The 23,977-nt window shown below is 45.3% G+C and overlaps 1 protein-coding gene across 10 annotated transcripts in view; it reads left to right on the top strand.

The window, feature by feature from the left end:
* The window catches only part of CACNA1F (calcium voltage-gated channel subunit alpha1 F), a 92,244-nt gene that overhangs the window by 3,443 nt on the left and 64,824 nt on the right, over positions 1-23,977 (top strand). For 6 of the 10 annotated variants that reach the window (XM_053292876.1, XM_053292872.1, XM_053292873.1 and 3 more), the window contains exons 4-14: positions 222-361; positions 2,775-2,917; positions 6,525-6,677; positions 7,576-7,772; positions 7,890-7,993; positions 11,913-12,079; positions 13,120-13,197; positions 16,215-16,305; positions 17,750-17,776; positions 17,869-18,029; positions 21,188-21,413. In XM_053292876.1, the coding sequence (XP_053148851.1) occupies positions 222-361; positions 2,775-2,917; positions 6,525-6,677; positions 7,576-7,772; positions 7,890-7,993; positions 11,913-12,079; positions 13,120-13,197; positions 16,215-16,305; positions 17,750-17,776; positions 17,869-18,029; positions 21,188-21,413 (1,487 nt within the window). Of the gene's footprint in view, positions 1-221; positions 362-2,774; positions 2,918-4,688; positions 4,773-6,524; positions 6,678-7,575; positions 7,773-7,889; positions 7,994-10,658; positions 10,849-11,912; positions 12,080-13,119; positions 13,198-16,214; positions 16,306-17,749; positions 17,777-17,868; positions 18,030-21,187; positions 21,414-23,977 lie in introns of those variants that run through there. The other 4 variants (XM_053292875.1, XM_053292882.1, XM_053292880.1 and 1 more) reach the window with 3 other exon arrangements.

Consider the following 23,977-nt stretch of genomic DNA (forward strand, 5'->3'; position numbering starts at 1 on the left):
CTGGGTTCAGATCCCAATGAAGTGAGAAAGGTTTTCCAAAACATAATTGGCAAAAGCTTTGGAAATGTATAACAACGACAAATATTTATATACTGCTTTTCAACAAAAGTTTCCAAAGTGGTTTACATAGAGAATAAATAAATAAATAAATAAATAAATAAGATGGCATATCCTATAACTAAGGACTCCGGGTCCTGGCCTTCTTCCTCCTAACTTCGCAGGAACAAGTGGAGTATGTCTTTCTCATCATATTCACGGTGGAGACTTTCCTCAAGATCCTTGCCTATGGCCTGGTCATGCACCCCAGCGCTTACATCCGCAATGGCTGGAACCTTCTCGACTTTGTCATCGTTGTGGTAGGGTAAGTTTTTATTGTGGCAAAAAAAATTTGTGGGAATGAATCATTCTTGCAACTCACTTGATTCTCTCAATTGTGTTTCCCACCCTCTGGTTGGGGTGGGGTGGGGTTCGATTAGATTTTCATGCTTTCAGTGCAGCTTGATGAAAAAGGCATGAGAACCTAGTGGTGGCTGGTGAGAACCAGACCACTAGAGAACGGAGCCTGGCTAGTCTGGTCAGTAGGAGTCTCTGGCTGCACATGGAAGAACATGGTGGGCATGAAGGGTGGACATGATGTTAAATGCATAAGCATGTAGTTACAGGTTGAAGTTTCCATATGAGTAGCAGTCCCAGGGGCCACAATCTGGATTAAGACTGCAGCATGGAGAAAGGGTCTTAAACCCTTTACCTTTGCCCTGTTTTTCAACTGAAAAATGCTCCCCCAACAGCAACTATTTGGCAACCCCAAATGCCGTTGTTGAAAATGGCATTTACAAGGTTAAATAGCAGCTTCAGAGCAGTGATGGACAGCTGCCCTCTTGAGTTCTCAGCACTGATAATCAACATGAGGTTCAGTATGCTGCTGATGACCCCTGGCCCAGCCAAGAATGCAATCAAGAATGGAATCGGGAGAAGCCTAACTCCCCTTGTAATTGGCCATGCTTCCCTTAGGTGGCTTTCAAGAGGGGTTAGGCCAAATCATAGAGTGCATACACCGTTTAATGGCCATAGTATAGTAGCTGGAGCATAACATCGACTCCCATAGAGACCAGCACTAGCCTATGAGGACTATTAGGGAAGCCCCTCCCCCCAGGGGCGTAACTATAATAGGACAAGGGGAGACAGTTGTCTGGGGGCCCACTGCCTTGGGAGGGGGGCCAGAGGCAAGTCACATGACTGACTCCCCCAGCCACGCACCCGCCCAGGCTTCCTCCAGTTGTATTCATCCTCCGAAACTGATGTGAGTGTTAAGACCTGGAGCTACCAGAACAACATGTCTTTCTCTAGTACTATTAAATGACTTGCATCATCCACAATGTACAAAACCTTAAAAAAAAAAAATTTAGGATGATGTTCTATTGTGACACATAGGTTATATGGGGGGGGGGCATTTAAAAATCTTGTCTCTGGGCCCACTACAACCTTGCTACACCCCTGCCTCCCCCAGAAGTACTGAAAGATCTGTGTGCCCTGAGAGGAAGGCAAGAAAGGAGGCACCCAGGTCTGGGAGCTCTTATCCTTAACCCTTTAAAAGACCATCAATGGCCTCAGATAACAATACTTTGTAAATCTTATGTAATTCATTGGTTTGCTTCTTAATATTGTAAACTGTCAAGGCAGAAAAGCAGTGTTAAATGCAACAAATAAATAAAATAAACAATAGTAGTTAGCTGGAATCTCCATGCTAAGATAAACTAGACTTCTGAAGACCAGGGGCTGGGGATACACAACTGGAAATGGCATCTACCTTCATGCCCTATTTGTGAGCTCTCAGAGGCCTTTGCTTGGAAACAGAGTGCTGGATTAGATGGGCCTTGGCCTCATCCAGCAAGACAATTCTGATGTTATGGCCTCCCAACACTGGCTTGCCTCCCACCTTCAGAATTGGTGCCTTAGAAAATAAAGATTGTGTGTCTAGAAGGCACATAGTTCTCTTTTGTTTGGATCTGGGTGGGCCAGGGCCAACATCTGCAAAAGGTACCATTGGGCTGCTAGCAAAGGCTCGGGGGCCATTGCTGATGTTGCCCTGTCATCTGGGAAGGCTTTGACTGAGCCAGCAGCTGTCCATTAGCTGTTTGAAGGTGGTTTCTTTCCTTTTTAATGAGCCGACAGCAACAACAGCATCCAAAAGCAGCAATGATGCCATCCACCATGTTTCCCACTTCAATGTCCTGTGTAGTGTCACAATGTTAAGTGAGGGATTGTGAGGGGGGAAATATGGCAGGTACTGCCACTGCAGAAACCTGCACCCACCAGCCAGGGGCAGTCCTTTCATGAGGCGACCTGAGATGGTCGCCTCAGGTGATGGGTTATTGAGATACCAACAAACTATCCCCCGTCACCATCATCAGAGCAGCTCTTTGGGACCAATCTGGCTCCTACAAGCTTTGCAAGAAGCGCCTCTCCACACACCCCTTGCAAAGTCTGTAAGAATCAAGAGAAAAGAGGAGGCAACCTTTCCTTCACCTGCTTTCAAAGCTTGCGAGGGTCCATTTTCAAAGGGGGCTGGCTGGCTCCCACCAAGGGGCATTCTGCATTTGTCACCCTGCCTCAAGTGCCACAATACCTTGGGCCACTCCTGCCACCACCACAGTAAGGGGAGGGGGCCCAGCAGAGGTCACCTTGCCAAGGGCTCCTTCAAACCTGGAGTGGTTCTGAGGTGGGCACTTCCTGGAAGGAAGGATCCCCTATCTCATCCTACATTTTCCCCACAGCCTCTTCAGTGTCATCCTGGAACAGTTTTCTCACAAGCCTGGGGATGCTCATCACATGAGTGGGAAGCCTGGTGGATTTGATGTCAAAGCTCTGAGAGCCTTTCGTGTCCTGCGACCTCTGCGTCTTGTCTCTGGTGTCCCCAGTAAGCACCTCTTTCTTCTTGGGAGCTGAGCCTTCTCTTTCTCTCTCCTCCCCTCCCCCGTATGCACACTCTCTTCCTCTTTCTCAGTGACTTTCTGCAAGCAAAGTCTGGTTTCAGGTATCATGAGGTTTCCATTCCTTTCTTTTGCAAGGGGCAAATTTGAATTCTCATTCTTTTCTGTACAGGGGGTCTTCTTTCTTTCCACCTGGGATCAAAATGGGCTTATGACAAACCACTATATGCTAATGGAATCTGAACTGACTGTGACTATGCAGGAAAAATACCTTGGGGGAGTCACAGCAAATAACTCAATGAAAATATCAACTCAGTATGAGGTGGCAGTAGAAAAAGCAAATTCCACTCAGTGGCAACACCAATTGTGGGAAGGCACAGAGGTGCAGAAGGGGCAAAGTGCATTTTGTGGAGTGTGAAATTTCTTCTGAGGGCTTCCTGAAAATATCAGCTTTCTTAAAAAAAATAATAATAATAATAATCACACACAAGTTCCTAGCCTTTATGTCTGGGAAGATATGTTTGAAAGTGTATGGGCAATACCTGCTGACATTTCAGAAGCTAGAAGAATGACTGAATAAGATTCCCAGTGAAAGGGCAAGGCTTCATTGCCCTGAACAATTGCTTGCCAGTCACTATGACTGGCAAAACATATATAAATTATATAAAACTAGCTGACCCCGCAAAGAGCATCTGTGCGCTCTTTGGGGCCGGCGGTTACCTCTTACCCCCCACCTTCTGCCCCAGTCTCCACTTCCAGGCCCAGCCAGCTCTCCTCCCCACCGCCACTTCTGCCCCCCCACTTTCTCCCCCACCTCCTGGGCCTTGCCTCTGTGGCTGGGCTCTTGCCACTGCCTCTTGCCTCTGCTGCCAGGCCTGCCGCTGCTGCAGCGACCAATCCTCCTGAGTGCACCTCAGCCAATCAGGCCCATCTGCCACCCAGCCAATCAGCTGGGCTCTGGGACAGACATTCCAAGGCACACTCAGGAGAACTGTATATATAGACTAGTAGATGAGGCCCATTGTTGACCAGGCAAAGTCATTCTGTGTAAAAAAAAAAAAATATTTACAGCTTCCCCACAGCATATTCTGCTGTAAAACGTAGTGCATTCAGCTACCTTAAGTGGCAGGATTGGTAATGCAAATTTTCATAACTAGGTAATTGGGAAGTGTGACTTTATTTTGCACAAACAAATCCACAAACTCTTCAAAATACATAATAGTTACAATTGTATGCATATGTAAGAGAGGTTTTTATTAATATGCTTGCAAAAGTGTAGTAAAAACCATTTGAAATTTGTAGGATGTCAACTTCAAGCATTATTGATTTTATTGAGTAATGACCATATATGGTAAATTTGAATCATAGTAAATGTGAATCTGAGAATGATCTTCTGCTTATCTTGGGCATTATGTCATTTTTGAATTATTGATCTGATTATTGAGTGTTCAAAATCTGTTGAGAACAATAACAATTAAAAACCTTGGATTATATTCAGTATTTCTTCTTTAAAAAACCCAAAAACCTTCAAATCTTTTTCTTAGCATATATTGGTATAAAAAGTAGTTAATTTTGCTAATTTCAGTGGCAGAATTGTGTATACAAAATTTGGTATCTATATTATTATTTTTTACATGTTATATCCCGCTCTTCCTCCAAGGAGCCCAGAGCGGTGTACTTACGTTTCTCCTCACAACAACCCTGTGAAGTAGGTTAGGCTGAGAGAGAAGTGATTGGCCCAGAGTCACCCAGCAAGTCTCATCCCTGAATGGGGATTTGAACTCGGTTCTCCCTGGTCCTGTTCCAACACTCTAACCACTGCACCACACTGGCTCTCTTTAGGTAATTGGGAAGTATTATTTTCTGTCGCATAAACATACCCACAAACAAACTTTCCAAAGTATATAATAGATAATTATATAAACTATGCAACATTATTTTAAAATGGCCAAATAAATGTTAAAGTAAGTCATGCCAGTCTGCATTATTTAGACAATAATAATGTAGGAAGCCACCTTCTATTGAATCAAACTCAGCTCGGTATTGCTTTTACTGAACAGTGGCAGCAATCCAAGGATTCAACCAAGGATGTATGCCCGCCCTACCAGAGATGCCAGGGATTGGCCCTTCTGCATGCAAAACCCATGCTGTACCACTGAGTCGTGGTCCTTCACCTGTTGCAAAATGCAGCATTTATTGTCCCAGGGTAACATTCAGACCAAGTTAGTCATGATTGACTGACTAGCTTCACGTTGATTTCAGTGGTGCATTATGACTGGATATTCCTACAGAATTTTTATTGCCCAGATGTAGAAATTGTATGTGTCGTAGTCTGGACTATAAATAGTGCTGATTAAACTTGCTTAAGGGATATGTGTGCCAAAGTGCATGGCATTGGATGCAGCAGCTTGTGTGCTTATACACTGCACTGTTTTTGATCACACTGGGGTGCCAAACTGTTTGTTGACAAACACAGTGCTGAAGATATAGCCAAACTGTACAGTTTGTGGCCTTGCGGCTGTGCCCTACACATGTACTTCACTGTTTGTAGCTGTTCTGCTGCTGTAAGTGGCCAGGCTGCCCTTTCCACTGCCCCCTTACTTTGCAAGATTAAGCATGGCGGTGTTGTATGTACCTTCGGCTGACAAGAGCAGTGAGGACACATACAGACTGCCCAGTGTACAACCATGCTGCTGTACCACACTGTGCAGGGCCAAATAATAGCTCTACATAGCATGTCAATGTCCTCCACATAATGGTGGCTTTATCGCAACTCACTGCATGTTACATACTGTCCTACCCACTGAGAGGCATCCAAGCACACTACAAGACACACAACATCACAAACACTGCTCAGCACATTGCGTTGCTACCAGCACCTCGAGACATTCTTTGTGACAGGCTGATTTCACCCCACTTCACCAAGCTGTGCTGCATGTCCACTTCATAACACTGTACAGTATTGCAATTCTTTCTCTCTCATTGCCTCACGCAGCAAGTACTGCACAGCACGCATACTCATCACACTCTGCACTATTGCTAGTGCACTGCTCTATATGCTTTCAGTGGGTTGTAGCGAGGAAACTGCTCATGGGCCTTCCCAGACAGCAGGCTTTACCGCAGGAATAAAAGGGGTATAATACTGTGAGTTACAGGGCATATCGGATATTTTGAATTTGCCCCAAAACCCTACGCAAAAAGTGGGATTTTTTACCCCCAACATAGATCTGGCTAAGCTCCAATGTGCAATGAAAAACCTGAATTGTGTATGGAGTGCTCCCTGATAGCTTGCAGGGACTTCGGTGTAAACCTGGATGATATGTGAATGCACACCTGCCCTTTCAAAGTAAAATTGCCATCTGGCAGGGCTGCTGAGATGAAACCCTGACCCGGAGACAGATTCAATGAATTTAGGTTCCCCACAAACACCCTGTATGTTGAGGATGAGAGGCAGCTCACTCCTGGCTGCACTTTGCTCCTGACAAGTTCCCACCCAGGTCCAGATGACCAGCTGAGGTTGTACTGCATGCTGAAACGTTGCTCACAAGCACAGTTCTAATGCTGTGACCCAAACCCTTCCTTCCCTTCCACCAGGTCTGCACATTGTCTTGAACTCCATCATGAAAGCCATGGTGCCCCTTCTGCACATTGCGTTGCTTGTCCTTTTCGTTATCATCATCTATGCTATTATTGGCCTGGAGCTGTTCATTGGCCGCATGCACAAGACCTGCTTCATCATTGGATCAGGTACAGTTCTGGGGCACCAGGAGAGGTAGGGAATTCCTGCTCTTTCACTTCCAAAAGTAATTCACTTTTGGGAGTAAGACAAACCCATGTGTGAATGAATGAATTATAGGGCAAAACCTTGATCCTTCCATTCAGAATTGGAAACAAATTGGTGCTGCAACCAGTGTTCCCTCTAACAAGGAATTCCAGATGTTTTGACTACCACTCCCATAATTCCCAGCCAAAAGCCATTGCAGCTGGGGATGCTGGGAGTTGTAGTCAACAACATCTGGAATTATCTATTAGAGGGGAGGCTGGTTGCAACAAATTATTGTGATATTCGATTTTCTGTGTGAAAGCTGACATTTCAAAAGATACAAAGAAGCTTACCCCAAAACCCCTATCTTCTATGCTTTCATGCATTTTTCACACCAGTCTGCACTACAGCCGTTTATCCTTGGTCTGCTGTAGCTTATGTTCCATTTCTTTTTCATGACATAATCCCACACAAGTAGGGATCATGGAGTGATTCTGATGATGTCATGGGCCCACATAGTCAATCAGATCTGGCAACATGGTGATGTCAGTGAGGGCAAATGAAGCTGCATTGCTCACATTGTTTTCCTAGCCCTGTTCCTATGTGTTGATTGCCCACAAACCCTCCTTATCTAGAAAGATGTGTGCTGATACAAATCAATGCCTGAATTTAAAAAGCAATCAAATCCAGAAACCTTATTTTCATGTCTTTAAAGTGTCCCTGCAAAAAAATTGCCAAAAATTGGAAATAAATTTCAAGAGGTGCGAAAATTAAATTTGTGAAATTTGATCAACAGGGAACTGTCTATTCCACACTAGAATAGACAGTAGCAGACCTCTCTTTCCCCTGCCTTCTTCACCAGTTTCTGTATCTGACTTGCAGATCTGGAAGCTGAGGAGGACCCATCACCTTGTGCCTTTTCTGGGCATGGTCGAGAGTGCACGGTGAACAATAGTGAGTGCCGTGGAAGGTGGGAAGGACCCAATGGTGGCATCACCAACTTTGACAACTTTTTCTTTGCCATGCTGACTGTCTTCCAATGCATCACCATGGAAGGATGGACTGATGTGCTCTACTGGGTGAGTCAGTAGTCCCCTAGTGATGTGGGGATGGGAAACTCCAGTGTAGCATGTCTCCAAGGCAAACTGCATGCTACAATCAGTGTGCACACTGACACTTTTTCCTCTCTGTCCCAGATGCAAGATGCAATGGGCCATGAGCTGCCATGGCTTTACTTCGTCAGCCTTGTCATCTTTGGCTCCTTTTTCGTGCTCAATCTGGTTTTGGGTGTGCTAAGTGGGTAAGTCAGATCTAAGCATGCAGATCAGAACCGTATTGCTCCTGAACCTACTGGTTCTGTTGTGTTATGAATTCTAATATGTATTTCAATGTATATTTTGTCAATAATAAAAATAGTAAGAATGCAGATCAGCTCTTTTGGTGCATTGATCCCAGGCCAAAAAGAAAAAAAGAAAAAGAAAAGAAAAGAAGTCAAGCTAGGTTCCAGGCACAATAAAAATATTCACTTTTTCTTGACATTAGGATTCATCTCCACAGATAATGTGTGAAGCAATTTAATGTGTGCCTTAACACCAAGAAAAGCTATATTCAATGAATTGCATACATTATTTTAATATGTTTTTATTTATTGAGATTTAATCTGTTGTATGAATTTTAACTGTTTTATGTTTTTTAATTTGTACACCACCTGAATATTTTTATATCAAGTGGTATAGAAATACAATAAGTAATTATGCTTGTTTCACATGATTTATTTGCTTTTGCTAATCATGTGGAGAGGAACAAAGAGTTATAGAGGGCACTGAAACTCCCACTTCCCACTAGTGCAGATCTTTCTTAGCTGCTCTTCTGAGATTTCAGCAGACATTGTGCACACTTTCAAGCATATCTTCCCATCTATGAAGACTAGAATTTTGTTTTTCTGTTTAACACGGAAGCTGAGATTATATAAAAACTGGTTCTGTTCCTGATGCCTCATTCTGCATTTTGTTCTGCATTTGTAAAGCATCAGGGAATCTATACAGACCTACCTTTAGTTTACAGTTCCTACAAAGAATAATGTGATGTTGGTACAGTTTGTGTTGAGATAATCATTCATGCTTAGCTTTTACACAATGCTTTGTTAGCATTCATTTCACATCATGTTATCTTAGCAAGCCTTAGAATAATCTGGTAATGTAGGTCAGAATTATTATCCCCATTTTGCAGATGGAGTACTGAGGCTCAGAGGAAGTGGCTTGCCTTAGGTCACCTAGTGAGTTATTGGCACAAGCAAGATTTGAACCAGGTACTCAACCAGGTTCACAATTCACTCTCTTAGCCACTAAAGGTCTGCAGTCTGGGAGTACTCCTGGATCCACACCTCTCTTTGGTTTCTCAGGTTGAGGCTGTGGCCAGGGGTGCTTTCTATCAGCTCCGGCTGATACACCAGCTGCGCCCGTTTCAATGACCTCAAAACAGTTGCACATTTGTTGGTAATCTTCAGACTTGACTTTTGTAATGCGCTCTATGTGGGGCTGCCTTTGTACATAGTCCGGAAACTTCAGTTGGTTCAGAATGCGGCAGCCAGGTTGGTCTCTGGGTCGTCTCGGAGAGACCACATTACTCCTTTACTGATGGAGTTACACTGGCTGCCGATAGGTTTCCGTGGAAAATACAAAGTGCTAGTTATAACTTATAAAACCCGAAACGGCTTAGGTCCTGGATATTTAAGAGAGCATCTTCTTCGCTACAAACCCCACCGCCCACTGAGGTCATCTGAGGACCGTCTTCAGTTACCACCAATTCGTTTGGTGGTCACACAGAGACGGGCATTCTCGGCTGCTGCCCCAAGATGGTGGAATGCACTCCCTGCTGAGTTATGATCCTCCCCATCTCTGGCTGTTTTAAAAAAACATTTGAAAACCCTTTTTTAAACCCAAGCCTTCTCAGGATTTTAATTAAAAAATACTGTTTAATTCTATGGTTTTTAATTATTGTATTGTTTTAACTTTTATGTGTTGATATATGTTGAATTGTTTTATATTTTATATGTGTTTTAATTGCTAGTCGCCCAGAGACGTAAGTTTGGGTGGGAAATAAATTTAATAAATAAATGATAAGTAAATAAATAAAATTATACCAGATTTCACGCTGCACCTGTATTGGAGGACCTGTTGACCTGAGTACTAGCTTAAGTGGGCAAGCATGTGTTGGTATGTGTGCACAACTAGAATTGTGTTCCTAAGTATACACACCATGTCTGACATCCAGATTAATATAGTGTTGTTGCTATGAAGGAGGGGTGATTTACATCTATTTCCCCTTCCTTCTGAAGCCCACTGTGCCTCCTGGAAATATGTCTCTGAGGGTCTCACAGCCCTTAGGAACATATTTTTGGGAGGTACAGTGGGCTTCAGAGGGAAGGGGAGATCAATAAAAAATCACCTCTCCCATGTAGCAACAGCACAGTCTGAATGTCAGCCAGCATCCCCAAGTTCAGAAGGCCAATGCGCTCTCTCTCTCGCTCTTAAAACATTTATATACCTCCTCAACAACTATTTTCTAGGGGTGAAAAGAAATTAAAAACAGCAGTTAAAATTTAAAATGGTTAAAATATCAACATGGCAGTTAAAACACCGATGAAACTAAATACCCCCGAATGCCTGGGTTTTCAAGGCCAAAGTTTTCAAGACTCAAAGGATGAGTTTTCAAGGCTTTCTTAAAGGCTGACAGAGAAATCAGACCCCTCATCTCAATGGAGAGTGCATTCCATAATGCCAGAGTGGCTATTGAGAAGGCCCATTTCTGAGTAGCCACCACTGAACTGGCAGGAGCTGTAAATGGACCCCCACTCCCCAAGTGGTGGGGTCTATACTAGGGGTGTGCACAAAACCAGTTTGCCTGGTTTGGTTCGAGTTCAGACCCCCCCACCAGCATCCTCCCGGTCTTCTTTGGGCTGTTAAGGACCATTTTGGTGCATTTCTGGCCCGCTGTGGCCACTTTGAAGGCCGCCGCACCTGTGCACTGATCATTTGCATACCCGAAGAAGGCCGAGGGGAGGCCCAAGGGGGAAGGGGAGACCTTCTGAGACCCCCCCACCCCTGTGGCCATGGCAGCACTCCCTGGAGGCCCCCGGACAACTTGGATCCGGTGGTGAGTTTTGTTTTGTTTTTAATTTTTTACATTTGGAACCCCTGAGTCGGCCTGGGTGGGGTTTGGCTCGAAGTCAAGCTTTTGGCTCGAGGGCGAGCCATCAAACAGGCCTGGTTCAATGGGAAACCGGCTCAAGTCAGTTCGCACATTTCTAGTCTATACAGAAGGAGGCATTCTCTTAAATACCCTGGGCTAAAGCCATTATGTTTTTCTGAACATAGGTGATTTTGAACATTATTTTGAACATTACTTATTACTTAAGTTTTCTCCTCACAACAACCCTGTGAAGTAGGTTAGGCTGAGAGAGAAGTGACTGGCCCTGAGTCACCTAGCTAGTATCAGGGCTGAATGGGGATTTGAACTCGGGTCTCCCCGATCCTAGTCCAGCACTCTAACCACTACACCATGCTGGCTTACTATATACCACTTTTCAACAAAAGTTTCTAAAGTGGTTTATATAGAGAAATAATAAATAAAAATGCATTAGAGTGCTAATACAAGCCCTGTGCCTTGTAGTGGTTTTGCCTCTGGTCTACTGAGTTGGGGAGTAGGCATCAGATTTGTGTGAGAGAGACATAAATATAAGCCTCACTATGCCATAACCAGACCCACAAGGAACTCCTCCTGTTGCCCAGGTGTGCCACAAACCCACTGTCCTGTTGTCCAGGTATGCCACAAACCCACTAGCCACTGGCCAGCCTGTGGCCACCCATGATATATTTTGTTTGTTCTTGTTTTTTGTTAATAACACTCTGTGAGCTGGGTCTAGTTTATGTAGATACACTGTATGTAGATGTAGATGTAGGTGTGTGTGTGTGTGTGTGTGTGTGTGAATGTGTGCATGCACTTCATTACCTTGTGACCCAGTGTGACTTTCTGATATTTGGATTCAGCTCTGTGTGTACTTTAAGCACCCACAGAGCTGCCTAGCTGTGCAAAACACATGACAACCAGCTGGATCAAAGGCTGTGCTACTGACAGGTGGGCTTTGCATCTGAAGGAGCTTTTCCACCGGCCATAGAGCAATCCTGTGCTCAGCTCACCTGCCCTTTTCTTCCACACAGAGAATTCTCCAAGGAGCGAGAGAAGGCCAAAGCCCGGGGTGACTTTCAAAAGCTACGGGAGAAGCAGCAGATGGAAGAAGATCTGAAGGGCTATCTGGACTGGATCACACAGGCTGAAGATATAGAGCCAGACGAAGAAGGCGAGGAAGCAGATGACAAGCATACCCGTAAGAATGTCACTTAGCACCCTTTCCAGGCCCTCCTTTGCCAGTGCCCTGCTGTAGCAGGGGATCGTTTAGCTGACAGCCTGGATGCTACCATCTGGGCTTTGTGGCAGCTCGGGGTGAGGGGATTAGAGAGGAATCAATCCAAGCTGCGGCGGCAACACAAGATTAGTGGGAACCTAACTAAATTGCCAGCTTGGGAAGAGATCCTGCTTGGGGTGAGCAGAAAGGGGGAAGTCTGATGTGTATATGCTGAAGATGCTGTGTACATCCTGGGGCAAGCCAGAGGACCCTAGCAGTTGGGAATGTGTGGGGCATGCTGGTTGGGTGGCAGGAATGCAATTGTTGGGAAGTATGGCCAGGCCAGGCCAGGCCAATCCCTCTACTGCATCATTCTCTCACTGCTGTTTCTGTCATTTCTGCCCCCGCCTTTTGGTGAGAGAAGGGATATGGAGGTTGTGTTCTTCCCTCTAGCAGTGCCCAGAATTGGCCAATTAGTGGCAGCTTTCATTTGTGTGTGCCCTTCCCTATGGCTATATGCGGTGGCAAGGGAAAAATGGTAGGGAGTTCCAAGTGCCACCCCTGGCAGTGAGTTAATTAGCTTTCTGGGACCTTATTAGCTGCTTCGGGGTCACTGAGCCAGTGGTGAGAGCAGCTAAGGCCAGATTAGTGGATAGATGTTGATGAGTAAATGTTGTCTTCCCTCTTTAGTCCATCAGTCTGTATTCCCTCTCCAGTCAGCTGAGGACAAAATCCAGGAGTCTTGGTCTGCAGCATTGCTTTGTTGTCAACTGACCTTTCAGAAATTGAGACAGATTAAGGAGTCCCTAGCATCCCGGTTTAAGGAAAGAAGGAAGGAAGGAATTTAAAGAGAGAATTTAACCTCTTTCTTTCCATCTCTCATCTTTGTCATGTGACTCATGTCCATTTGTTTTGTTCTTCATCCATTGCCACTCACCCTTGTTCCTGAATAATTTCCTCTCCTGTTCCTGTATCACCACCCCCATCCATCCTTTCATCCATCCCTGCCTCCCTTATGGAAGGCGTGACTGTGGCAGACCTGACAGAGAAGAAGAAAAAGAAGTGGTTCGGACACAGCAGCCACTCCAGCAACACCCACAGTAAATGTTCTCATTTACATCACATTCATATCTATATTTTGTTTCATTTAAGGGTTTAGCTGAAGAAATTCCAAAAAGATGACATGATTCCACCCCATTCCTCACCTTCACTCATAGTCCGTATTTATTTCATTAAACTCAAAACTGGATTCCTATTCCTAGGACAATGGTTCCTAAAATTGATTGTACTGAAATCTGCTTTTCTGGTTTGGTTTGGCTTTTTGTTCTTTGGGGAGCACCAGATTTTCTTACCCTACCTCCATCATGTCAGTAGTCCTTCCCACTCTGGAAAAGGATTGTGCCCACTGGGTTCTATATTCATTATGATACATCTTTTCTTTCTCTTCCTCAACATACTGCAGGGGGGACAGGACTCTCTTGTAGACTTCCTGCATGAGGCTTCTTGGTCTGTTGCTTAACAGGCCAAGGGCCACAGATCAGTAGTAGAGTGCATGCTCAATTTTGACATCTCCTGTTAAAAGTTCTCAGGTAGAAAGAGTACTCAAAACCTCTGGGGTTTTAGAGACTTGCTACCTGTCAGATTACTGGCTAAATGGTCCAGTGCCCTGGCTCACTATATTGGCTCTTCCAGATGGTTATGTATTCCAGTTTTAGTGCAAATTATGATGATAACATGAAAAAAGAAAAAGACATAAAAGGACGGTGTAATATTCTAAGCGCCATCTGCTGGCAATCCATGGCAATCAGTGTAGAAACTGTTTTTTAGAATAAGTGTGAAAAGGCACAGTTGATTGCTGTGGATTGCCAGCAGATGGCACTTCAGTTATTTGTCCTTCCATTATTTGGCATTTCTGTGGCAGCCACTTATATTGCAGAAAAGACAAATGGCCTTTTTGTGTGCATTTTAACATTTACATGGAAAGTGTTGTTTGCCTCTTCAGTATGTAATAGAAACTCCTAAGAAACTGCAGACTCTTCAGCTTTTTCCTCTATTATTTCTTCATGGTATCAGAGACCACCAAAGATTGTAGAGTTTTATGGAGCTCCTTGGACCTCTGGCCCTAAATTCAGAATCACCCACATGAAAATATTGTGTGTTGCATTTAGGTTTGTCGTTAGATTCCACTTGGTACCCTTAATGAACACCAGTTATAAGTGTCAGTGGTTTTTCACTACTATTTAATTTATTTATTTATTTGGCATATTTCTATACCACCCCAAACCCACATCTCTGGGTGTTTAATAATAATAACATAATCAAAACAAGAATTAAAACATTAAAAACAGTTTTAAAACAATCCATACATCCATTACTATTAGAACTAAGTAACTGGGGTCTGCCTGAATAATTTTGGTAAAACCAAAAAAGAGCAAGCAGATTAGCTAGAAACATGCCAGGTTTTTCATATATTCTTTGCCCCACAAAGTCTATCTTTTAATATATTCTTTGCACTGGTTAAACTTCTTGCTCTTTTTAGGTTTTTCGTTTGGTGATGCCCTTTTTTTTGTGTGTGCAATTAATTTTTGTGCCTGAGGCCGAAAATCCCGATCTCTCTCCCCATCTTCTTTATAGTTTCTGGAATATTTTACTGGGAAATTCTCTTGCACAGGACCCACTGAAACAAGTAGGAGCAGCACTTCTGTGTTCTCACACAGTTCATTCCAATGGGGTTTGTTTGCTCAGGAGAAATTTATATGTTTATAGTAATTTTTTCTTTGTTTTCATAAACAATACAAACATTAGGCTGCCCTATAAACGTTATGAACAAGTATTTTAAGTTCATATGAAAAATCTGGCCAAAGTCCAAGAATGATCATGAAACATTCATCTAAGATTTTTCCAAAAGGTGTTGTGAGTGGATGGTGGTTGCAAGGATGGTCCGGCACTGTTGCTGTATAATATAGAGTTAATCCATACTGCAGGAGACCCATCTGAGTCTGTGCAGCCTTTTGATGATCTAATTTCATTCATCAATTTCTCAAGAGAACTTTCTGATTAAATGTGTTCCATCCATTTAATCAGAAAGCTCACTCTGCTCTCTTTCACAGTGCCCCAAATCCACCTTGCCTCATGTATGTAACAATTACAGTATTTACTACCAGACACTGTCCAAAGTGTATGTATGTTGTAGTCCCTGCTTAGGAGACTTGTGTGACAGCTTTCCCAACTGCTTATACCCGTGAACAAAGCTGCCAGTAAATGTGAATCCCAGAAAAACTAAGGTTGACGATAGATGGAATATTTTTAAATGATGAACCCAACTTGGAAACATCCTTACTATGTTCATTCTAATGTACTTTTACTTTCTAGAGTCAAGCTCTGGAAAAATATATAGCCCTGAAAGTGTGCAGCATAAATTGGCACTGTGCAGCACTGATTGGCTGGTTCCAATGCTGTCATCAGGAAACTTCCTGCCTTTCAATCTCCAGAGCAGTTTTACAACTATTAAAAACATTTTAGATGTTTGAATGCGTGTGTTTTAATTAATAAGTTGACAAATGAACAGGTAGATGAACAGTCCATAAAGTACATGCAGTGCTTTAAACAATTAGAAGCATTCGAGCCACCTGAAACCTGTAGGGAGGAGTAAAATACAAGCTGAACCAGCGTTTGATTTGTTGCTGTGTTCATCTGTCAGTAAAACTGTGAAAGATGGAAGAAGTGGCATGCACCCTCACAGCAGACGGACATGCTGTGAGTTCGCTTTCCCCCGTTATGTCTGCCTTCACCCTAAGAGTAGAGACGGATGATAATTTTGTCAAAGAGCTGAAGGCAGTTTGAAAGGGGACCGCTGCTGCTTGTGCGCTTAGGTATCCCACCTTTGCCTCTAATAAACAGGTTTTTTGTTTGTGTCCAGCCTTATAAGCCTTTCTGGGAATGAATAATAATTTTCTGTATAATGAAAGTAACTTGTGAATAGGCTGTGCCTTTGTGGGGGGAGCTCAAAGTAGTAGTGTGGTTTGAATGCCAAGTAGCAGGGCTGGAGACTTATAGGAAATGCTGTAATGAGGGTGGTGTTGGTTCTGACTCCTCTCATTTACTTTTCTCTCTCCAGCCAGTCTCCCTGCTAGCGAAACCACCTCTGTCAATACAGAGAACGTTGGAGAAGAAGAGCACCATCAGAACAATTGCTGTGATGTGTGCTTGTGAGTTGGTTTGCCTGACCACAGGGAGGAGGGCAGGGGAATAGGGGCAATGCTAATTTTTCAGTGCCCTGGAGCCCAGACTGACTTCTGTAGGAAGACAATGAGAAACACAGATACCTATTTCCCTCTTATTCCCAGTGGTAGAGTACACATTTTGCATGCAAAGGGTCTTAGATTCAGTTCTCAACACCTCCAGTTCAAAGTCTAGGACATGCTTTTTCCTGAGACCTTGGACAGCTGCTGCCAGTCAGAGTACACAGGACTAGATGTACTCAGTTGTCTGATTCAGTATAAGAAGACAGCTCCATATGTTTTTCAGTGGAGATTTGTCCCTGCTGCAGAGAGTGTGATAAGGAATCAGTAGGTGCCCTGTGTTCTAGGTGCTGAAGGTGAGGCTGTCCTTGCCTAAAGATAGGCACAGCAAATTCTTTAGCCAGTACTAGAGATGTTGCTGAAATTCAGCTACGCACACCACCACTCCACCCCTCCGTTCTAGGTTTTAACTCTATAAAGTACTAAACAGTCTGTCTGCAGCAGATGCTGCCTCTACTTCCCCCCGCACATTTGCACAGGCATCTCCTGCCCTGGCTGTTTGGCTTGGTAGGCTAAGCAGCTGCTGAGTCTGAAGGATTGCTGGAACAGCAGGGGCCACACCGGGTTGCTGCTCCTGCAATGCCAGCTCTGCTCTCCAGGTGTGGATGACCACATGGCTGCACTAGGTTGTAGTGGCTATGGGCAACTTTTGCAGCATGGCAGCAATTGCGGTGGCAACAATGGGCAGCTGTGCTGTGTCCAGCCAGGCAGCAGGTGGGCAAATATCTCCCCCCCCTCCTCCCTGTTGAAAAAAAGACCAAAGGGGAGAAGAGAGAGTTTGGTTAGAGTTACCTCTATGGTGCCATTGGCTGTTCCAGGAGTAAGTAGATGAATGAGAGGGAAATCTGCCACTCCCACAAATCTAACACCCACTTCACCTGAGGCAGCCCATTTCACCTTCCTGCGTGGTAGGGTTGGCCCTGTCCCAAATATCACTGATTCCATCCTGTCTCTATACGTTTTATTTATATTTAACAAGTATTCTCATCTAGGGTTGCCAGGGTTGGTTTTTTCTTTCTTTCCTTGACCATGCTTCTGTGCCTTTTAATAGTACTGTGATCAGAAATGTAAGGAGTGAAGCTTCTCCTGGATGGAGATGCAGGGACAGGAAAAGTTTTACTCTGCTTAATTTCTGCATGTCAGGCTGCATTTGAAAACTACAGAAGGGCCAGCAAAAAAGCTGGCAACTTAATTCTGAGTTGGGAATATCTGTGAAATCTGAAAATGTTTGTGAAATTCTCTGTGGTGGTCCCAGATTAGAGTTTGTAGCTTTTTCACTGGGTGAGAGCTTTGCCACTGTAACTGAGGGCTTTGTTTGATTTCTCATTGCATTTCTCCTCTTTTTCCACAGAGGCAAGCTCTCAAAGACCAAATTCGGGTGAGTACAATGCAAGTTGTCTTTCCATTGCTCTGTGCTCTCCTGCTCTCTGACACTGATCAGTGACTTCTGTCCTCTCTTTTCTGCTGCAGCCGCCGAGTGCGACGCATCAACCGCCAGTTCCGGAAGAAATGCCGCCTGGCTGTCAAATCTGTCTCTTTCTACTGGATGGTCCTGATCCTTGTCTTCCTCAACACCCTCACCATTGCCTCTGAGCACTACAACCAGCCTGACTGGCTGACACAGATCCAAGGTGGGCGTTTAGGATGCTGGGAATTCTAGCAAGATCCAGACGATTTCCAGCAAGAGAGTACTGAGAGCAGCACTGGGAGGGTATTTGCGAGGGTTAGCCTATGTAGTCATGATAGGATTGAGAAGCAGGAGCTTGTGATGATGAATCAAGATTTGAGATGCCGTTGGTTGGTTGAGGTGTGCAAATGTTGGATATAAGAGGTAGGCTGCCTACATTTGATCCCCAAATACGAATTTTTTAAAAACCGCATTACACTGGTCTAGATTTTTGACTGCAGTCCACAGCTTGTGTTCTGTGGCCATCTCAGGCCAGAACTCATGGCTGAGGTGTATCTGTTCTTGAAAGCAGTAGCCTTGTGTCTCATCTTCCTCCTCTCTCCCCTGTAACATTTAGTAAGGCAGAATGTGTGACATGTTACACCATCATGTTGCAAGTTGCTCTGCCTTCAGCAGCTGCCAATGAAGCAAAGTCAGCAAGGCAGAGAAACTCGCAGTGCAATGACCTCACATCACACATTGTGCTTTGCTGAATGGTATGAGGGAGAGAGGCAGATGAGTGATGAGAGGAAGATGGCTGTTGGCAGCGGCAGCCACATAACTGGCACGTGTCATCATGAGCCCAGTTGGCATTACTGAAAGAAGGCCAAGTAGCTCCTCCGGCACCCCTATCCCAAACATTTTCCTTTGACGCCACCTCCTGCAGTTCAGGATTCCCTAGGCCTAAGGGGATCACCTGGCCCATTTTGAGAAAGGTAAAGTAAAGTTGTGCCGTCTAGTCGGTGTCGACTCCTGGCGCCCACAGAGCCCTGTGGTTGTCTTTGGTAGAATACAGGAGGGGTTTACCATTGCCACCTCCTGTGCAGTATGAGATGATGCCTTTCAGCATCTTCTTATTTCACTGCTGCCCGATACAGGAGTTTCCCATAGTCTGGGAAACATACCAACAGGGATTCGGACAGGCAACCTCATGCTTGCTAGGCAAGTCATTTCCCCACTGTGCCATTAGGTGGCTTCATTTTGAGAAAAAAGGGAAAGTTGTGCCATTGAATCAGTGTCGACTCCTGGCGACCACAGAGCCATGTGGTTTTCTTGGTTTACAGGAGTGGTCTACCATTGCCCTCAAATTTGTCTTGTAAACCACCCAGAGAACTCGCGTTTTGAGCGGTATAAAAATGTGATAAATAATATATAAATAAACTGGATCTATATTTAGCTTTTGCTTATTTAATTTTAAAGTAAGTTAAACAATAGTCAACTAAGATAATGGCATTTCACAAAATAAAGAAATCAAGAAAATCTCATTTCACAAAATAAAGAAATCAAATTTCACAAAATCCCCAGTGATCTATAGCAGATTTTTCTAAGATTATTTCCATGGATTAGATTAAATTACTTCCTGTACTTAATTTCAAGGGTGATCAATTGAGTAAAACTGATCATTTGTTCATCCTTCTCCCCCTGCCATCTTCCCTTTTCAGCTTTGGTGCCTCTGAATGTAACTTAAATCTGACAGGATGACATTCCTAGTCACCTATGATCTAATATAACGATTCTCAAGGTGTGGGAATTGCCAGGGCTTTTTTCACACAGCAGGCTTTACTGCGAGTATACTGAGAGGCTTTACTGCAAGTTTGAAGTTGCCCCAAAAAACCAAAGCAAAAAGTGGATTCTTTTAAAGTAAAGGTAAAGTGTGCTGTCAAGACGATGTCAACTCCTGGAAACCACAGAGCCCTGTTGTTTTCTTTGGTAGAATGCAGGAGCGGTTTACCATTGCCATCTCCTGCGCAGTATGAGATGATGCCTTTCAGCATCTTCTTATATCACCGCTGCCCAATATAAGTGTTTCCCATAGTCTGGGAAACATTCCCATAGTCTGGGAAACATACCAGTGGGGATTGGAACAGGCAATCTCTGGCTTGCTAATCAAGTCATTTCCCCGCTGTGCCATTAGGTGGCTTACCCTGGATATGAACTGGACTACACTCTTAACGCCTAATGAAAAGCCCAAATCGTGAAGTACTTCCCAATAGCTCACAAGGACTTTAGGGTAAATCTGGCCAATATGTGAACACCCACCCTCCATTCCAGAGGAGATGCGAGCTAAAAGCCCTGTGTGAAAAATGCCCAGCTGGAGGAAGGATCAGGCTGTTTCCATGGGAGGTATGAGCTCTCAACTCCTTCCTGGGAGGGACCTCTCCATGCTCTCTCCAACATCCACTCTCGACTCTTCAGAAGAAAAGTGGGATATACTGTACACGCACAAACAAACAAATCTGTGCCTTAGCTGCCCTACCAACTTTTAATCAAGGCACTGTTAAACTTTTGCCCACGTGTTCACTCAAAAGAAAAACCAGTGTATCCAAATGGTAGGAAAAAGAGGTATTTATTTCCACACTTCAATTGTATACTCCTCTCTTTGATGTGGTATGTGTGTACAGGTTTCTGTGCAATGCAGTACCTGAGCACATGTGCTCTATAACTGAAAAGCCCTTTTTTCCTTAATGGCATCAACATTATGAGGTTTTATGACTCATGAGGGATGGATTTGAGTGGCAAAGTATTTTTTTCTCCCTGTGGACTACTGAATGAAGTGGCCCCTGAGAATACAGAAATCAGCTATCCCTGAATTAATGTACATGAATCACTTTGGAACATTTGAAATAAATGATATAAATGCTCAGTATTATTGTCATTCTCTCCACTGACTCTGGGCTGTCTGACCCTTCCCACCCATAGACTCCTTATCGGTCTGGCTCATGGTCACCAGTTAGCAGTCACTGTATGAAATCCTGTAGACATGCCAAAACCTACTTTGGGGGCAACAGACCTCATCCCTGCCCACTCTAAAGTGTGGTGTCCAGTGTATGCCAGGACCTGCCAGCAGAGGCATGCAGGGGAGGATCAAAGCATGGGATAGAGAGTCTCTAGTCTTCTTCCTACCCTGTTCCCTCCACCCAGCTCATGTTATTTGGGGTCTCCATTATATTAGTCTCATTTTATGGATGGAGAACGGGGGCTAGAAAATGTTAGTCTTATGGTCTGCGTAGTACCTAGCACACTGTGTGACACTGGATTAATGTTAAGCAGCAGAAGCAGTGCAAGGCTGTTTCCAAAAGTAGTTCACTCAGTTGTCTCCCCTGCACCTTTTGTCCTTCGCAGCTTATGCCAACAAAGTTCTGTTGTCCCTGTTCACCATGGAGATGCTGCTCAAGATGTACAGCCTGGGCCTACAGGCCTATTTTGTCAGCTTCTTCAATCGCTTTGACTGCTTTGTGGTGTGTGGTGGAATCCTGGAGACAGTGCTGGTTGAGTTTGAGATCATGCAGCCCCTCGGGATATCTGTACTCCGCTGCGTCCGCCTTCTACGGATCTTCAAGGTCACCAGGTCAGGTTGTGGTCATTGGCTGGCATTGGCTGGGGTGGGGTGCTCAGGGTTAGTCACCTGTTAGAACATTAATACAGCTTTGTTTTCTTGCTAGAAGATTTCATCTTAAAAGGCTCAGGGGAACTGGCTGAACTTAATTTTTGCTCATTGATTAAATGTATTCATTGCTCTTCCTCTAAAGAGTTCAGAGCAGCTTCTGTATAACCCTATACAGGGTTACGAGGTCAGCTGAGGCTCGGGGGGTTGATGTCGGTCAGAACAGGGGGTGGAGCCTGGGCCTCAAACCTCTCTTCCTATCTCATCTCTTGTGCTGCAGCATGGACACCACTTTGCCTATTTGTTTTAAAAACAAATGCCTTATGCCTATAATGGATCTGGATCGAGATCCGTCGAGATCCATAAGAATGGGTTCTGCGCCTGCGCAGAGACCACGCGGTAGCCATGCCTCAGCATGTTGAGGCGTCCAAGCCCCGCCCCCATGCTGTCTGCATGCTATTTAAGGGCTGGCTGGACGCCATCTTCCTCAGTTCTTTTCCGACCGCCTCAGCGTGTTGACTTCGGTCTGCCACCTCCTGTCAGATACTTCTTCCTTGTGAGTTCATCTGCTAAAAACAAAACAAAAACAAAAACTGCGTCATTTCTGTGTATGACCTCGGACTGTCTGACGATCTCTGGTACGTTTTTCACCTACCCCTTTTCTGGCTGCCACACATTCCCTGGCTTTTCTCTGACCCGGACCGGCCCTGACCACTCGCTCGCACGCCCCATCATGTCTGACGAAAAGAAGTCCTTTAAAAGGTGTGAGGGCTGTAAAGCCAAGCTCCCCTCTAAGGACCTGCACGAACTTTGCCTGCTATGCTTGGGAGAGCAGCATAATGTCTCCACTTGCCGCATTTGCTTATCGTTCTCCAAGCAAACCTGTGAAAATAGAGCGCTCCGCCTGAGGGCAGTGATCTACGACGAGGTCCTGAGCCCCTCGACACCGGGCGAACCGCACTCGTCGACTATGGCATCTAAATTGCCAGCAGCAAAGTCTGTGGCGTCTCCCTCGGCGTCGACCTCTCATCAGTCGAAATCATCGAAGGCTTCGAAATCAGCCCCGGGCTCAGTGCCGACTACTTTGACCTCAACGCCGTCTTCGACATCGGCGCGCGCAACTGTACCACCTAAGCATCTCTCCAGACACTCGACGTCGAAACACCATACGGCGAAGCGCCGCAATCCATCCTCTCAGACCTCTCCATCTCCGAAGCGTCAGAGGACGGTCGACCTCACAAACACTCCATCCCCTCCTGCAACGTCGCAAGTGTTTGTCCCTCTGGCCCACTCTCCGGCATTGGAACCGCTACCTAACACCTCGACAAGGACTCTCTCTTCGGGACCAATCTGCTCGATATCGAGGGCCAGATCACTTTCGCCCACACCGATGCCAGTAGCTTCTTCAGCTCCTGCCTCTCCGCACACCAGATACCCTATGCCATCGACTTCGAGTCTCCATACTCCTCGAGTCTCGATGTCGACCGCAGTATCTCCTAGCCGCCCGATACGCTCCACAGAAGTAGATGTTGAGACAACCCCTGCTGCTGCTGCTTCGGCGTTGGATCCTTCTGCTGAACAGACTTTGCTGTCGATGTTGGACTCTGCTGCCACCACTCCTACGACGTTGACCTTTACGGGCTTTCCGGTGTCGACAGTTGATCCGAATGCAACGGTGCTCCCTCCGGAAACCACGCTTTCTGCCATCCATCTCCAGGACTGTTCAACTTGGCACACCTTTGGCTTCGTCCGCTAGCCCCCTACTGCTGCTCCTGCTGCTGACGGTGTGGATGCTGGTTCCCCAGTGGCTCCTTACACGGATGAGCAAACGAGACCATGGAGACCATTTCATCCACTGGCAATTACCGCTTTGCCCCTGCGCTTACCGTCGTTCGTGGCTAAGGCTTCCCAGACGCCGCGAGTGCACTACGTCCAACAAGTCACCCAAACCAAGGCCCCTCAGATACGCTCTGTGGGTACTCAAATGCACCCTGCCCGTTCTCCTCGCAATGTGACCATGGAGACGCAGACGGCTCCACTCGCCTCGCCATCCCGTTCTGAGTCTGAGCACTATGGCTCTTCTGACTTCGAGTCAGATGCGGAGGACAATGACTCTTTGGTGGACCCACCCGCAGACGTTCTGCCCGCAACGTATGTATCTCCTAACGAGGAGATGAAGTCATACCATAAGCATGTCCGTGCCATGGCGGAAGCTCTAGGTCTGGATATTCGCTCAACTCTCTCTGCTATTGACGACCCTGTGTATAATTTTATGACACAGTCGCAACCGGCGCAACCAGTGGCACTCCCCATGCTCCCAGTAATTACAAGAGCTGCCAAGTGTGCGTGGGAGGTGCTCCACACCTCGACCCCTACAAGCAAGAGACTGGAGAGTTTGTATCGGGTACAGGATAAGGACAACACCTATCTTTTAAAGCACCCTGTGCCAAACTCCCTGGTAGTGGATTGCGCCGCCTCCTCCAAAACGGGACGGTGTTACTCCACTCCCCCTGAAAAAGAAGGCAGAA

This window comes from Hemicordylus capensis, chromosome 2 (assembly GCF_027244095.1).
Source record: "Hemicordylus capensis ecotype Gifberg chromosome 2, rHemCap1.1.pri, whole genome shotgun sequence".
In the NCBI taxonomy this organism is placed as follows: Eukaryota; Metazoa; Chordata; class Lepidosauria; order Squamata; family Cordylidae; genus Hemicordylus; species Hemicordylus capensis.